Genomic DNA, 15,674 nt, shown 5'->3' with positions numbered 1-15,674 from the left:
AATTATATTGGATTATCTATACTTTATTCTTGGCCCAAATTTGCTGCATAACTGAAATATTTGTATTTTTTTATGCATGAGATTGGTTATAGAATTTTGTCTGCGCTGGTAGAATACAGGTGGCATTTACCTTCTGTCTCAAGAAGAAAAGACTGCCCGTAAGAAAGTCAGTAAGATGATGAATATACTGATGATAAGTATTTTTGACTCCTTCCTGGAAAAGTTGTTTAAAACCCTTGGTAAGGAGCCATTTAGCTGCAGGTAGTAGTACCTGGTTGGTATATGAACTCCTCCATGATAAATGAATTTTAAGACCTGGACAGCAGGCAGGTGTTTCAGTGCCTCATTGCCTCTGTTCCTGTTACAGGTGCATGTGACAGCATTGCAGTGATGAGTGGAATTTTAAAGAGGAAGTTTGAAGAAGTTGATGGCACCTCGCCTTGTTCCTGTGTGTGGGAATCAGATGATGACATTTCTAGCAGTGAAAGTGCTGACAGTGGAAGTAATGTCCATCCATCCACTTCTAACCATTTTACTCGTAAGTACTAAAGTGGTGTGTAAGGCATGATGCTCTGTTTTATACAAGCTAAGAAAGGTTCACTTTACTTGGAAGAAATACAGTGTAGGCTATCTGCTTTTATTTTGAAGCATTTTTCTGTTTTATTACATTTAAATGTTGACACTGTGAGGAAGTACTACTTTTTTTTGAAAAAGCTATTTCCTCTGGTGGTTGTTGTTTATGTAAAAAAATTGTATGTCAGAGTGAGTTTCAGAGGAAACTCCACTTTTATACTGTATCATTCACATCTAGATAGTGTGAAATGTTTTAAGTATATAGGAGAACATCTTCCATTTTGAGTGATGATTTGGGGGAAGAGGGAAAATCGGCAGTTACAAAGCTTGAAGGCTGGTGCTTCTGCTTGACCCTGTCTGCTCAGAGTTGAGAGTAGCCTACATGATCTGCGACAGAATAGCTGATCCCTCTAATCATTCATCCTGCCACCTAAGCCAATGCAACCACACAGTCCTCAGTCCTTTTATTCCACGCATTACAGGAGTAAACAGAGAAAGAAATGTGTAATTCTTCCTGAGAAGATGTTAGATTCATATTTGATGTCTCCATGAGACACTTGAAAAACAGAAATCCTTTTCTTGTTCCAACCAGCTGAATGTGAATAGTTAATTTACAGCATATTTTTCTTTTGACTTCTCAGGTTGAGGTTACCAGTTACTAAACTTGCATAATTTGTGGAATCTACATAAAGCCTTATATCTGCAGTAAATCATGTATGTAAATGAGTAGCAGTAAGTGATCTGGACTTTATCTGACAATTCATATGTAGCAGCTAGAAGGGTGTCTCAGGTTTTTTTTTTTGTTGTTTGCCTAATAAAGCTAGGCTAGAGCTATTTGTGAATTACAGCTGGCAGTAGGGTTAGTGTAGTACATTATCTGAAAAGGAAAAAAGCTCCTCTGGGTAAAGGACACTTCTGTACCGCCTTCTCTTTGAGTGGACTTTTCAAAAGCACAGTGAGGACTTGGATGTTCAGCCAAGGGTGGTGGTGAAGGGGTTGTACTCTACCTCGAGGGGGCACCACAGGAGACTGTCCTGAAACCAGTCTTGCTTAACACCTTTATCGATCACCTGAAGGAGGTGACAGAGTGACTTGCATTGTGTTTGCAGAGAACCACATTGAGGGGAATAGTTGATGTCCTTAAGGGAAAAGCCACCATTCAGAGGGACCTAGGCAGACTGGAAGAATGGGCTGACAGGAAACACACAAAATTTGGCAAAGACAAATGCAGAGAGTTCTGTACCTGGGAAGGAAGAGCCCCTTGCAATGATACAGGCTGGGAGCTGACCAGCTGGGGAGCAGCTCTGCAGAAAAGGCACTGAGGGACTTGGCAGACAGGCAGCAAGGTGAAGGTGAGCCAGCAGTGTGCCCTGGCAGCCAAGAAGGGCAACAGCCTCCTGGGCTGCATGAACAGAAGCACAGCTAGCAGCGCGAGGGAAGTGACTGTCCCCCTCAGCTCAAGCACTCATTAGCCTGTACCTAGAATATCGTCCAGGTTTGGCCTCCCCAGTGTAAGAAAGACATTGATAAAGTGGAGAAAGTCAGCAGAGGGGTCACCAAGGTCATGAGAGGGCTGGAACATTCACCCTGTGAAGAGAGGCTGAGGGACCTGACCTTGTTCAGCCTGGAGAAGGGAAGGCTGTGGGGGCAGTTGGTAGAAAGCATCCAGCAACTACAAGGTCATCAAGGGGACAGAGCCAGGTTCCTCTCACTGGTGGGTGGCAGGAGAATGACAGACAATGGGCATAATTTGAAACAAGAGAGGTTCCAACTGGTTATAAGGAGAAACTTTTCACCATGAGGATAACCAGGCACTGAGATCTGGAAAAGAGACAGAGATCTGGAAAAAACTCTTATTCCAACTAAACTAATCTCCTGCCATCCTCAATTATCCTCAACGTACCTTTCAAGCTGACAAAAGGCTTTGGTTTTCACATGGTAAAACACTATTGTGGTATTTAAATAGTCAGAAACAGCGCACGGGATGAAGAATATATGAAGACAGGAGGATTCTAAACCAACCACTTAAATCAAATCTAGTGATGCCAAAATCCTACCATTCAAGAACAGTACTTACACAATGTTAGAAAAATTATAATCCTATGACTTCCATGGTATCTTTAGAGCTGGCCAAAACTTTAAATGTTCAGATACTGATCTAAATGCCAGGTGCCAATACTTTGACACGTGGATCCAAGATCTGTGCATATCTTTTCAAAAAGTGAATCTGGCCTTGTTCCTTAATAAATGAAAATGCACAGATATTAAGAAAAGCCACTAGAGGGTATCACACTCAGCCACAGCTGACTGGCATATGATAAGCTGAAAGAAATATTAGGAGGACCCACAACTGAGCCCGGTGAAATTATAATGCAACTGACACATACAAATGATTAAGAACAGGTTATATGAGAAAGGAGGAATACAAACACAACTAGATGGAACTGCCTCACCTGCATCAGCACTCTGTAGAGACTCCCAGCAAAGTCAACAGTTGTAGCATAGGAAGCAACTGACATTCTGGAAGATTTTAGTTGTGTCTTTTAGTTTTAGATTGCTACTTAGTGGAAATGGAAATAGAGAATCTCTATACTGTATTTGAAGAGAGAATTCAGAAGTGTTTTACAGCATATAAGCTATCATCCAAAATTGCCCACAAAGGTGATAAATAGCACTATCACCGCTCCATTTTTGCATCCCTTCTTCTGCAAATAAACTAGCTAAAATGTTAGCTTGCACAGCAAATGTAAATACAGTCACAGAATTTCCAGAACTTTAACAATTCATAAGTATAGAAAGAAAATCTGAAAATACAGAAAACAGCAGAGAACTTTAATGTCCATTTTTAAGTAAGGAAGGAAATATGACTCATCAAAACTCAGTCTATAACAACTGTATTTTCTTCTACTTTTGGGTCACTGAGGAAGAAAGCTAGCATCCCTTATTCTACCAATTTCTTTTTACTTAAATACACTACTTTTACAATTAATTACTGAGCAATACCCTGTAAATCCACTTTCAGCACAAACACAAACATAAAACTGAATCAAAAGTTTGGCAATTAAAAGTTATTCTACTACATCTCATGGTTCATTGTGTATTACAACTTTACTGGTGCTATCACTTAAAATGACACAAATAAAAAAATAAATATCTGTCTGTTTCTGAACCAGCCTGAATATTATCACTTCAGTCTACAGAGATTAAGACTGTTGAAAAATATCTGGATAAAGATGTCTCTGTCAGCCCCCTTAGTAACTACAATAGGTCCTACAGACGAATACCATCTCCTTCCCCACCAGAATCTCTACTTGCCTAGTGAGTTCTTTATTTCACAGAAAGCAATTGGTTTCTTACCTCTACCTAATAATAAAAGTACATCTTAACCAGGAAATCTCTGATATTTATCTAGTGCTACTCTGTCTTATTTATAACCTAAAGATATAAGGAGAGGCTAAAAGAATTAGTTTTGTTCAGCCTTGAGAAGAATAAGGTGTGTGTGTGGGGATCTTCATGCTACCTACAAGAATCACATGAAAGACTGTAATGAAGATGGAGCCTGACACTTCTCAGAGGTGCACACCGGAAGGATAAGAGGCGACTAGCAAAAGTTTGAGCACGGGAAATTCTGAGTTTGTATTAAAAAAAGTTACCGTGAGACTGGTCAAACACTGGAACAGGCTGCCCAGAGAGGCTGTGGTATCTCAGCCCTCTGAGATAATAAAAACTTGGCTGGATATGGCACTGAGCAGTCTGCTCTAACTGGACCTGCAGCTGAGCAGCACTTCGTCTGGATGACTGTGGAGATCCTGTCCAACCTGCATGATTCTGTGATTCTAAAACCAACCTAACCCTATAAGTATGTTTCTAAGTGCATTTAATGGAAAGAACAATCACGTCAGCATGAGTGTGGGATGCAATACATAAAAATCCCTACTCTTTGTCATCCTATTTAATTGATTTTTATCTTTAGCCTATAGTATGAAACAGTAATCTTGTGTGTGTGTTTATAAACAAAAATTTTAGCAAGTTACAACAGTATTTCTTACTTTCATTCTCAATGTACGCCGTCCAATCAAACACTGTACCATTAAAGTACGGAGCTAGGTATTTTTCAAAAGACGTTGAATTTTCTGATGGCCATAACAAGCATTTATTCTTCAAGTTGCCCATGAACAGCTGCAGTCCTATTAGTGCAAATACACTCAGGCAAAACACAGTCAAAATCATTACATCTGAGAGCTTCTTCACAGACTGAATTAAGGCTCCAACAATAGTCTTCAAGCCTGCAAACAGAGGCAGATTTTTATTATAATATTAAATATTTACCTAAGCTAAAATGTAATGTGAACTACTCCAACACACTATTAAATATCATGCACAGCTTCACAAAAATAGTCTTAAAATATTTTCCAAAGGAAAAAGGTACCAATAAGTCTCATCGTTCCTGACAAATTAATTTGAAAATATCAACGGGAATGAATGGTACACATTCCAAAGCACCTGCTCTTCAAATGAAGTACTGAGCAGCACTTCGTCTGGATGACTGTGGAGATCCTGTCCAACCTGCATGATTCTGTGATTCTAAAACCAACCTAACCCTATAAGTATGTTTCTAAGTGCATTTAATGGAAAGAACAATCACGTCAGCATGAGTGTGGGATGCAATACATAAAAATCCCTACTCTTTGTCATCCTATTTAATTGATTTTTATCTTTAGCCTATAGTATGAAACAGTAATCTTGTGTGTGTGTTTATAAACAAAAATTTTAGCAAGTTACAACAGTATTTCTTACTTTCATTCTCAATGTACGCCGTCCAATCAAACACTGTACCATTAAAGTACGGAGCTAGGTATTTTTCAAAAGACGTTGAATTTTCTGATGGCCATAACAAGCATTTATTCTTCAAGTTGCCCATGAACAGCTGCAGTCCTATTAGTGCAAATACACTCAGGCAAAACACAGTCAAAATCATTACATCTGAGAGCTTCTTCACAGACTGAATTAAGGCTCCAACAGTAGTCTTCAAGCCTGCAAACAGAGGCAGATTATTATAATATTTACCTAAGCTAAAATGTAATGTGAACTCCAACACATCATTCTCAATGTACGCCGTCCAATCAAACACTGTACCATTAAAGTACGGAGCTAGGTATTTTTCAAAAGACGTTGAATTTTCTGATGGCCATAACAAGCATTTATTCTTCAAGTTGCCCATGAACAGCTGCAGTCCTATTAGTGCAAATACACTCAGGCAAAACACAGTCAAAATCATTACATCTGAGAGCTTCTTCACAGACTGAATTAAGGCTCCAACAATAGTCTTCAAGCCTGCAAACAGAGGCAGATTTTTATTATAATATTAAATATTTACCTAAGCTAAAATGTAATGTGAACTACTCCAACACACTATTAAATATCATGCACAGCTTCACAAAAATAGTCTTAAAATATTTTCCAAAGGAAAAAGGTACCAATAAGTCTCATCGTTCCTGACAAATTAATTTGAAAATATCAACGGGAATGAATGGTACACATTCCAAAGCACCTGCTCTTCAAATGAAGTAGTAACTTTTTATTCATGCTCTCTATGCATGTAAACTACATGTAAAGAAAATTGTTCATTTTCTTTTCTTCTTGATGCCTCTTGCTCCAAACCTTTGCCAGTGTTCTATTCCAATACACAATATATTGGCTCTATAACAGCAAACAAAACCAGAACACAACTGCATTATAGTAGAAATTTTAATGATTGCATTCTATTGCATCCTATTCAACTGGAAGTGGGGTTTGGTGAAGATAGGCATCTTAAGGTAATAAATACGTCATGCAATTCCCATGCTACTCTTCATTATCTTATTCCTTTGTCTTTGTCAGGGATTCAACCTTTACAACAGACTGAAATTTTCAATCCCAAATGTCTTTGATAAATAGTAACATTAGTAAGAGAAAAATGGAAAGAATTAATTTTGATCCTTAATGTGGGAGAGAAAATTTGACATCATGAAATGGAAATATACACAGGCTATGTAATTCAGTTTCTCATGCAAGAATGTATTAAACTCTGAGGCTGAGTGTTTTAGAGAATTAGAAAAGGGAATCAAATTGAAGTTAAGACTAAAGCCTGGACGCTTCTGTTAAAAATATGAGTTCAGCTTCTGTGGAATTTCAGTCAGCCTCAGTGTTTAACCTCGCTCTCACCTGGAATGACTGATATTGTTTTCAAAGCTCGGAGAACTCTGAATGTTCTCAGCGCTGAGACATTGCCCAGGTCCACAAACTCTGTCACATATCTGTAGTGAGGGATTCCACACACAAACACAATGACAGCACACACAAAATTAAACAGAGGTGATGTAGAGGGCCTACCATTTTACACAGTTACTTCTTACCTGGGATTACAGAAATAGTTTTCAAAGCTCTCAATACTCTGAAAGTTCGAAGAGCTGAAACATTGCCTAGGTTTACAAATTCTGTTACATACCTGTAGGATTAAATCACAGTTATTCAGAATTAAGGTAGAGTGTATATTACTTACCTGGACCTGTAATCCAGACTATTTTTTTTGGAAGGGGCAACTTTAAATGAAAGACTTTCACTTTATTTGTGTTTCTTAGGGAAAACTTAATTGAAACGGGAAATTATTAATGCAAGTCTTTCATTTAAAGTTGTTTCAATTAAGTTTTCCCTAAGAAACACACCCTTAAGTATTTCCATTGAATGCAAATTAAAAATGAAATGGATTTCCCTGATTTTATTGTTTAAATACTATTTAAAATTGATTTTTCAGTGGTAACTTCTCTTTTATACTGTGGGATAGTCCACTAATTCTGCTGTGCGCTACATTAGTGTAAAATATTAAAATGGAAAAAGTTGAAACACAATTCAACTACAATTCATTTTAAATGAGCTAAGATAACCCAAACAAATTATTACAGGTTCAAAAAGAGTTCTAACCGATATTTTACTTAAAAAAAATTATATACTTACGCAAAGGAAATGACAACAAAATCAAGCCAGTTCCAGGGGTCACGAAGGCAAGTAAAATCATTTATACAGAAGCCTCTTGCAAGGATTTTTACCAGAAATTCGAAAGTATAAATTCCAGTGAAAGTGTACCTATGAGAAAACATCCAAGCAGAAGTTAAAGATTGCCGTTCAGTGACACGACATCACAGGAAAATCACTCAAAAACAGTGGTTAGTACATGCACTGTAATAGCAGTTACATACTCACATAAACTATGACTGCTTTCCCACCATTCTTCTGCAAAATAACTGGATTTATTTATTTTATCTGAAACATATTTTTGCAGTTTCTGGCATATAAGATTTAGAAATTTCAGCACAAATAATAATAAGCATAACGAACATGAAGAAAATAGTTTTGCTCCAATAAAAATTTCAGCATGGTTGCCATGTCAGAAATAAAATCCATAGGTAAGTGAAACCTAGTGTTTACTAAAGTTACTTGATGGCTGACCAGGTAGACTTGAGAATGTCAAACCATAATCCTCATCAGAGGTATTTTCTTTAAAGAGGGTCTGTGTCCCATTTTTAGATTTTGTTATACAAAATGGAGGTGCTTCACAGGGGCTATAGAAAGCATCTTCCACACTGAAAAGCAGTAGTTTCAGGTTGAATGGCTATTCTCTTCCTTTTTATTTTCTTTCTTTTTTCTTTTTTTTTTAAATAAAAATGCTAAAGGAACAGCTCAAGAGGGAGAATGCATAAAAACATTACTTGTACAAACATTCTGAGCAAAAGTATTAATCAGAGTTTTGTTCAAAGAAAAAGGTTAACGATATCACAGTTTCTTTCCTTCCTAGAGCTTGCAGGTCTATGCTGCTTTGAGTTGCAGCTGGGATCAAACTCCAGGCTAGAAAAAGGAGAATACTGGTATTACACACAAGGGTAAGTAAAACTACATAGTCTAGCTCTTAATTTAGCCTTTCATTTTTAAACCACTTAAAAAATTATTAGCTAATTTAAGTATACTTACTCTACATTCTTTGTCCAGTCTGGAAGGTTACTCCACGTCATAAATACACAGTTTGTCAAAATAGTGAGCATAATGAACATGCTGAACAACGTTGACTGTAGTTAAGGAATATACTCTTTTCTAATGCTGAATTTACATCACACAAAACATGAGGAATTGACCAGGCTATAGAATACTGACAACATGTATGATACAAATCAGTTTACTATCACTAGCAATGTCATAAATAATGCAAAGATGTTTCACAATAATGATGGCTATACCACTAACTCTGTAATCTAGGTATACATGCCGTACATCTCTTCCTCTCAATTTAATCAGAGGGTTAAAGTGTGAATGAATCTTAGCTCTGATTCACTTTGAGAGAAAGAATTAAGGGCAGGAAAACATTTAAACACTAAACCAAAAACCCCAATGTTATTAAATATTAAAAAAGACCAGTAATAATTTTTAACAAACCACTTGAAAAGGATATGAATGAACAACAATCTTAATAGCTATTCTTCTAATAATATGGAAAGGTGATAAAAGGTACAAGGCAGGTGTGGCACTGAACCTGAAGATTGTCTTCCCTTTATTCAATTCTATAAATGTCTTTAAAAAAAAACAAAAAGGGAGGGGAGGATAGGAAATGTGAAATTAAGGATACATGTTAGCAACCTTGCCATAAATAGAGGCTGCGCTTACACAGATGTAAGTAGACAAATTTATTTTCAGTAGAATTATACAAGCAAATATCAGATTCTAAATTTTCACATGAGCAATGAAAACCGAACACCATACATTCTTTGGCTCTGTGCTCTTAAACAAAATCTGCATTTCAGCATTTTTCAGGATTATGTAATTACATTAAAAATATAATTAAAAATTTGTCATTTTTAACAAAAATTAATCCAGCTATATTACTTGCACTTCAGATCAAAGCTGGCAATGCAAAACAAAGCACCTAATTAACCATTTTTGGACACTTATGAGCAACTAGTTAACCATTTCAGCACTTTAAAACTGTTTCTGAAATGAGACATCCTGGGCTTTTAAAAGCTTTACTGCCTTTATTGCCTGTGCAGTCACCACTAGTACCATTTATGCAACCATTTTTTATTTTGACTAGGAGACACAATGAAAATGTCATCTAATGAAATCTTAATTCAATCTACATCTTACGATTATCCTCCCAAAATACTAATATCCGGAAATAAGCAGGTTTTAACATTGAATCTTTCTGTTTTCTAATTATATTCTACTGTAAAAGAAATAGATCATTTGACAGTAGTGTTCGTGAAGCTGAAACAACAAAAACTGAAATAAGTAAAAAAACGACATCTGATTATTAGTCCTTAACATTCTGTACCGGAAAAAACACTGCTTTAACTTAGTTGCTTCTTAGAGAGATAATATAGCGCTTTGGTCAGTTACTTACATGCAAGATACTAATCTGTTTATTATCCCGTACTTCATTTCAAGAACCTGTTCTATGTTTTTAATTCAACAAGCATTTTATTGATTTACACAATAAAATAACCACTCACTGCTTATTTTGTACTGCCTTTTAAATGTAAACTCAATTTTGCTTTCATTCTGAACATCATTCCACTTCTCATGCCTACATAAAACCACCTTTTCTTCATCTGTACTTGCCAAAGTCATCACCCTTGCTCTTTTCTCCTTTTGTTATCATTGTACTATAAAAGAAACTGAGTCACATTACAGTACATATATATATAAATTTAGACTTTTGTCTTTAGGTCTGTATTAGGCCTATTACACAGACCCAATACTAAAACACGAAGTACACAGTTTTAGTCTTTTCACTCAGTCCCATGTGAGAAGTGAATATGAGGCTACTCACAGGAGTGTTATTTTTATACTGTTTTGCTGAACTGATACTGAGCCACAAACCCTCTTTTACATTAAACAAAACCACAGCATTTGCATCTGTGCAGATGTAAAGTGATTCTAAGAGGAATGCCGCAGACTTTCAAGAAACTCCTTGCTCTGTCACATACTATTATTGAAGGCATATGACCTCAAATTGTCCTACCAGTGTACTGTCTTCATGTTCCTCACAGGGCAGTGTGGGGAGGGTTTACTTGCTGGGGAATTAGTATTAAAATCATCCTGATGATTAAAATCATCAGGAAAAACATAACTGGCCAGAAAAATCAAATCCTCCCCATGAGACTCAGAATAGTTGCAGTGGTCCTGAAACAAACTCTAGCATAACAAACTCACATCTGTAAATGACACAAGCTGTTACCAATCCACAGAAATCACATCACATGAAGCTGGCAATATGTGATGATAATAATAATTTTTTTTTTACTTATGTCCCTCCCTAGTCAAATAGAGTTTAACATTTAACTTTTTGTAAAACAAATATTTCTATGAGATTGCAAGGAATGTTTGACAGTCGATCGTTTTGGCAGATGACTGAACAAGCACTTTGGACAAAGACTACCCTGCTGAACTAGATCCCGGGTACTGTCTATGTTTCCTAGAAACCCCAGTAACAGAGTAGCCAGACAGAAAGGAAGTTTTCAAATGCTTCAGCATTCAATCAGATTTGAAGAGATTAAAGGACATCTAATACAAAATCCACTAACTCAAAATATCATAAGAAAACCTTAGACATTAAAAGAAAAGCTCTCTCAAAAAACAAGCAACTTAAGCAGAAGAGTTACAGTCATATTTATAGTGTATTCAAAATAATTAACATGATATCACATACTGCATAATTCTTTCAACCAGGGCTTCTGACTACCTCCACACCAGAGCATTTATCACTTTATAGTTCAACAGGAGTGTTCTAATTACACTCTTAATATAAAACACTTACTTTTTTATTGATATAATATGGATCCAGGTCCTCCAGGGGCTCAGACACCATTCCTGGAGGAATATCACCATAAATAAATGGCAGCGTCTTTCCTGCCTCCAAGTCATTACTCGGCTTTGGGTGGTTTTCTTCGTGACCACCATCATCTTTATGCTCATCTTTGTCACAATGAGACGTTTCATCAGCAATACGTTTTTCAATAGCTGCAAGAGATTCTCTGGTGAAATAGAAGAAGCTGTCAGATCCTGGCGGTACCAGCATTGCCTGTGCCATCTTCTCATTCTGCAAACTTTAAATGCTTTTAGGCTCTTGTGCAAGAAGATCCTAGGAGAACATGAGAAAAAAAGAAACAGAAAATAGAGGGCAACAGCAACAAAAATCCCCAAATAAAAGCTTTTGGCATAGTCATCATCTGCCTCTTTTCTAATTCTAAAGCACTGTAGCAAGAAATATTTGAATTAATTGTCAGATACTTAATAGAAAATTAGCTACCTTAGCTTTCAAAAAGTAATGACATGGCAAGCAGACACAAGTTATGAGGTAAAGAAAAAAATGAAAGGAAAAAAAAAAGATCAAATTTGCATACAGTTTGTCAACTCAGGTTAATACAAACCTCACAAAAAGAAAAAAGGAAAAACATTCTCACTTTCCCTAGCCTAACCATTAAGTTAAAACACACCTTTTTGTGAAAAAGTAAGAAATGTGTTAACACAGCTACATACTGCAGTCAATGGTTACAAGTTCTAACATATGGATTTATACATCAAGTTGGCACAGGACCTTAAAAAAAACTTGCAACTTCTATTACAAAAGTAGAAGGAAAAAACATGCCCTTTCTATTACTCTCTTCATTTCTGATGGCAACACTACTCCATCTGGTGGCTTATACTATGCTTGCTAAACTAATGTTTATATTATGCTATTAGACAGGTACTACATAAACGCATTTGATATTTAAAGCCATATGCACAAGCAGAAAGCAACTGGGCTGAAGTTTAGTCTTCTGCTTTTTGGGTTTCCTGACTTGCATCTTCCTGACTTTTAATTGTAACTTTGGTGGTGCTATGCTCCATAATTAAGGAAGTTATGATGGATGAAGGGTTTTAGATTTATCCAAAAAACACAGCATACTCTCCCCAAAGTTACAGTACTCTCTCTGAAGCCAGATATATTTTCAAAAGACCTAAAAATAATAAATTGATTAAATTACAACAAACAGTAAGTTTTCAACAGATCACTTCTTTCTAGGTTTCCATTTTCTACAGTGAGAGCGCAGTTAACACCCATGGGTGCAATGTCTTCAGAATAAACCGATTTTATGAACAGAGACAAAATGGAATCCAGTCCTGCTTGCTGACATTGGTTAAGTGTTGTAGCCTTTGTCAACACAACATTGTGGTGGGTTGACCTTGGCTGGCTGCCAGACTCCCAGCCAGCTGCTCTCTCACTCCCGCTCCTCAAAAGGAAGTGGGGTGGGGGAGAATAAAGCGAAAAAGCACATGCGTCAAGATAAAGACAGGGAGATCACTTACCAATTACTGTCATGGGCAAAACTAACTTGACTTGGGGAAAAATACTTTTTTGCTCATTAAAAGAGATTTGGATGGTGAGAAACAAAGACAAAACCTAAAAGAACTTCCCCCCCTTGCCTCTTTTTTCCAGGCTCAACTTCACTCCTTCATTCTCAACCCCTATACCTCCTCCCTCTCTGAGTGGTACAGGGAGGACGGGGAATGGGGGACTAGGGTCAGACCACTTCAGTTCCTCTCTGCTGCTCCTTCCTCCTCACATTTTTCTCCTGCTCCAGCGTGGGTCCTTCCCACAGGCTGCAGCGCTTCAGGATAAGACTGCTCCAATGTGGGCTCTCCATGTAGCACGGTTCCTTCAAGGAATATCCACCTGCTCCAGCGCAGGCTGCAGTGTGGATATCTGCTCCAGCATGCTCCTCCAGGGGCTGCAGGGAAACACCTGCTTCATCATGGCCTGTCCCACAGGCTTCATGGGAATCTCTGCTCCAGCACCTGGAGCCCCTCCTCCCCCTCCTTCACTGACCTTGGCATTCGCAGGGCTGTTTCTCACACTTTTTTCCTCACACAGACATGTGGCGTTTTGCCCTTTCTTGGATGTGTTTTCCCACAGGCGCCACCATCTTGGCTGAGGGACCCAGCTGTGCCCTGTGGTGGGTCTCCTAGAGCCATCTGGAACCGGCTGTGTTCGGCACAGGGCAGCCCCGGCCTCTCCTCACAGAGGCTGCCCCTGCAGCCCCCCCACCAAAACAGGTGGTGCCACAGACACCCAGTACAGAAATACTGTGAATACTGGTCAGGGTGCTGTGAGGCCTAATTCCCAAGAGGAAAAAACCTGAAGCGGATTTAGATGAGTTGCTCCATTTGCTATGGGCTTCTGTCACCAAAAATGTCACAGATGGAGCCTGTTCTACCCAGGAGGTAAGAGTTGACTGAAGACGTAACTTTTTTTCTGATCACAGTGTGAGCTCAATAGTAGGGGTGTGCTGGGAAGGAAAAAAAATTGATGACATACTTTTTCATGAAGTGTAACAGCTCCGAAGTCAATCAACACATGACACCACGAATCCCAGAAATCTGCCTCTTCTAGGTCAACTTTTAGGTCAACGTAATGTTAGTTGCGGAAATCTGCTATTTTTTAACAATTTTCAAGCAGAACCTAAATTCTCATGGACACGCAACCTAACGTTACACAAGCCATCTCTTCCCCAAAATTAGCCACTCAAGGGTATGCACAGACTTCAAATTCCTGCTCTTTCAGCTGAGATACAACAGCTTCTGAGTCGTTAGCAAATACTCTTTATGACGATAAAAGACACAAAAAAGGGGTCTTTGCACAGGCTAGTAAAGAGATGAGAAATTTTCTAATAAATAGCTATAGAAATCAGACGTTCTTCATGTCAGCCACCAAACACTTTAGGAAAACACAGAAATGTTTTTTCTCTGGAACAGAAAGCCTGAGAATGCCAAGTCTTCCCTTATTTATTAAAAAATGAGTAATTTAATCCGTGCCATCTTAAAGTGATCCACCATTCTCAAATGAAAGGTTTGATTGTTGTTTAGCCTTCTCCAGTGAACTCTTCTCAAATCCATAGCACCAGTGACCCTGAAGATCTGCCCAGCCATGCTTGGACTAAGAACCAGCTGTGTCTCAAAAGGTACTTTTCCTTCAGAAGCTGGTCGACATCTGTGCCTCTAAATACCCACGGAACAAGCACCAGCAAAAAGGGAAAGAGATCTGTCTTACAAGGAAGAACACCAGGATCCTTTTCCATAAGCTTCATTTTTACCTAAGAGCTAAAGTAAGTAATGCAAGTATTATTTGGTGCCCTTAGGTCATTTATTTAGCAAACAACTCTGTTTTTCAGAAATAAAATGGAAGGAGGGGTATTACCTGCTTCTTTATTTGTAAGCTGAAAATTCACAAGTATTTCCTTAGTGTGAGCAGCCATGTCTATTTAATTTTTATTTTTTTTTAAAGTCTAGGAAAGTTCTTGCTAGCAGGGGCTTTTTCCTACACCAAGGTGGTAGCAGTATTAAGTTAAACAGTAGGTTTTCCCCAAAATACCCATTCCTATATGGTGTATTAACCAATACTGTATGTGTTGTAACAGATTCTGAGGACTGCAGTTATATAAAATTTGCCTTTTCTGTACTGAGTGATGCAAACTACAGTTAATATACATGCAGCTATATGTAATCAGTCTACACACACTCAGTTATTAACTAAAACGGTTAGATCGTTGCACAAACTCTTTTAGAGTCTGAAGAGACAAGAGAGCAAAATCTACAGCCATTAAAACATCTTCTGTCTTAAAACCAAATAAAACAGGAGCTGTACACACAGTGCTGCCTTGTTACAGTCACGCTGCCCTTTATGGGCTAAATACGGTACAGGTTTTTCAGCACATGTACACACCACTGACCAGTCCACCATGCCTACGAACAAGCAGGGGCATACTTGGCATTCTAAGAAATACGTATGCAACTTCATGTTTTGATGACTATCTTCAGAAACAAAGCAGGCAGAAACAAACTTGTCAACAAAAAGAAAGGGGAGACACTCTCCGAGAATAAGACAAGTATATACCATAACGTTCAGCTAGTGTTTTGGAGGATGTTCTCATTACTCGGAGAAAGACTTTACGAAACTTTAAAAGTAAGTTTTCTAGTCAACTTTATGAATGTAGGCTCAGAAAGTGATGAATATGATGCCTGCAGAAACTACTTGTTAC

At 37.9% G+C, this 15,674-nt stretch overlaps 1 protein-coding gene across 7 annotated transcripts in view; it reads right to left on the bottom strand.

Moving 5' to 3' along the window:
- LOC103895328 (sodium channel protein type 2 subunit alpha) overlaps positions 1-11,686 on the bottom strand; it is a 53,345-nt gene extending 41,659 nt beyond the window's left edge. For 3 of the 7 annotated variants that reach the window (XM_009274885.1, XM_009274888.1, XM_009274890.1), the window contains exons 1-6: positions 11,414-11,686; positions 9,053-9,171; positions 8,578-8,667; positions 7,567-7,695; positions 6,969-7,060; positions 4,623-4,859 (exon numbers count right to left, since the gene is read on the bottom strand). In XM_009274885.1, the coding sequence (XP_009273160.1) occupies positions 4,623-4,859; positions 6,969-7,060; positions 7,567-7,695; positions 8,578-8,667; positions 9,053-9,171; positions 11,414-11,686 (940 nt within the window). Of the gene's footprint in view, positions 1-4,622; positions 4,860-4,925; positions 4,928-5,663; positions 5,908-6,777; positions 6,870-6,968; positions 7,061-7,566; positions 7,696-8,577; positions 8,668-9,052; positions 9,172-11,413 lie in introns of all 7 variants that reach the window. The other 4 variants (XM_019470924.1, XM_009274887.1, XM_009274889.1 and 1 more) reach the window with 2 other exon arrangements.
- Positions 11,687-15,674: the final 3,988 nt, after the last annotated feature.

This window comes from Aptenodytes forsteri, unplaced genomic scaffold, assembly GCF_000699145.1.
Source record: "Aptenodytes forsteri isolate BGI_AS27 unplaced genomic scaffold, ASM69914v1 Scaffold255, whole genome shotgun sequence".
Classification (NCBI taxonomy): Eukaryota; Metazoa; Chordata; class Aves; order Sphenisciformes; family Spheniscidae; genus Aptenodytes; species Aptenodytes forsteri.
This window is presented reverse-complemented; position numbering and strand designations above follow the sequence as displayed.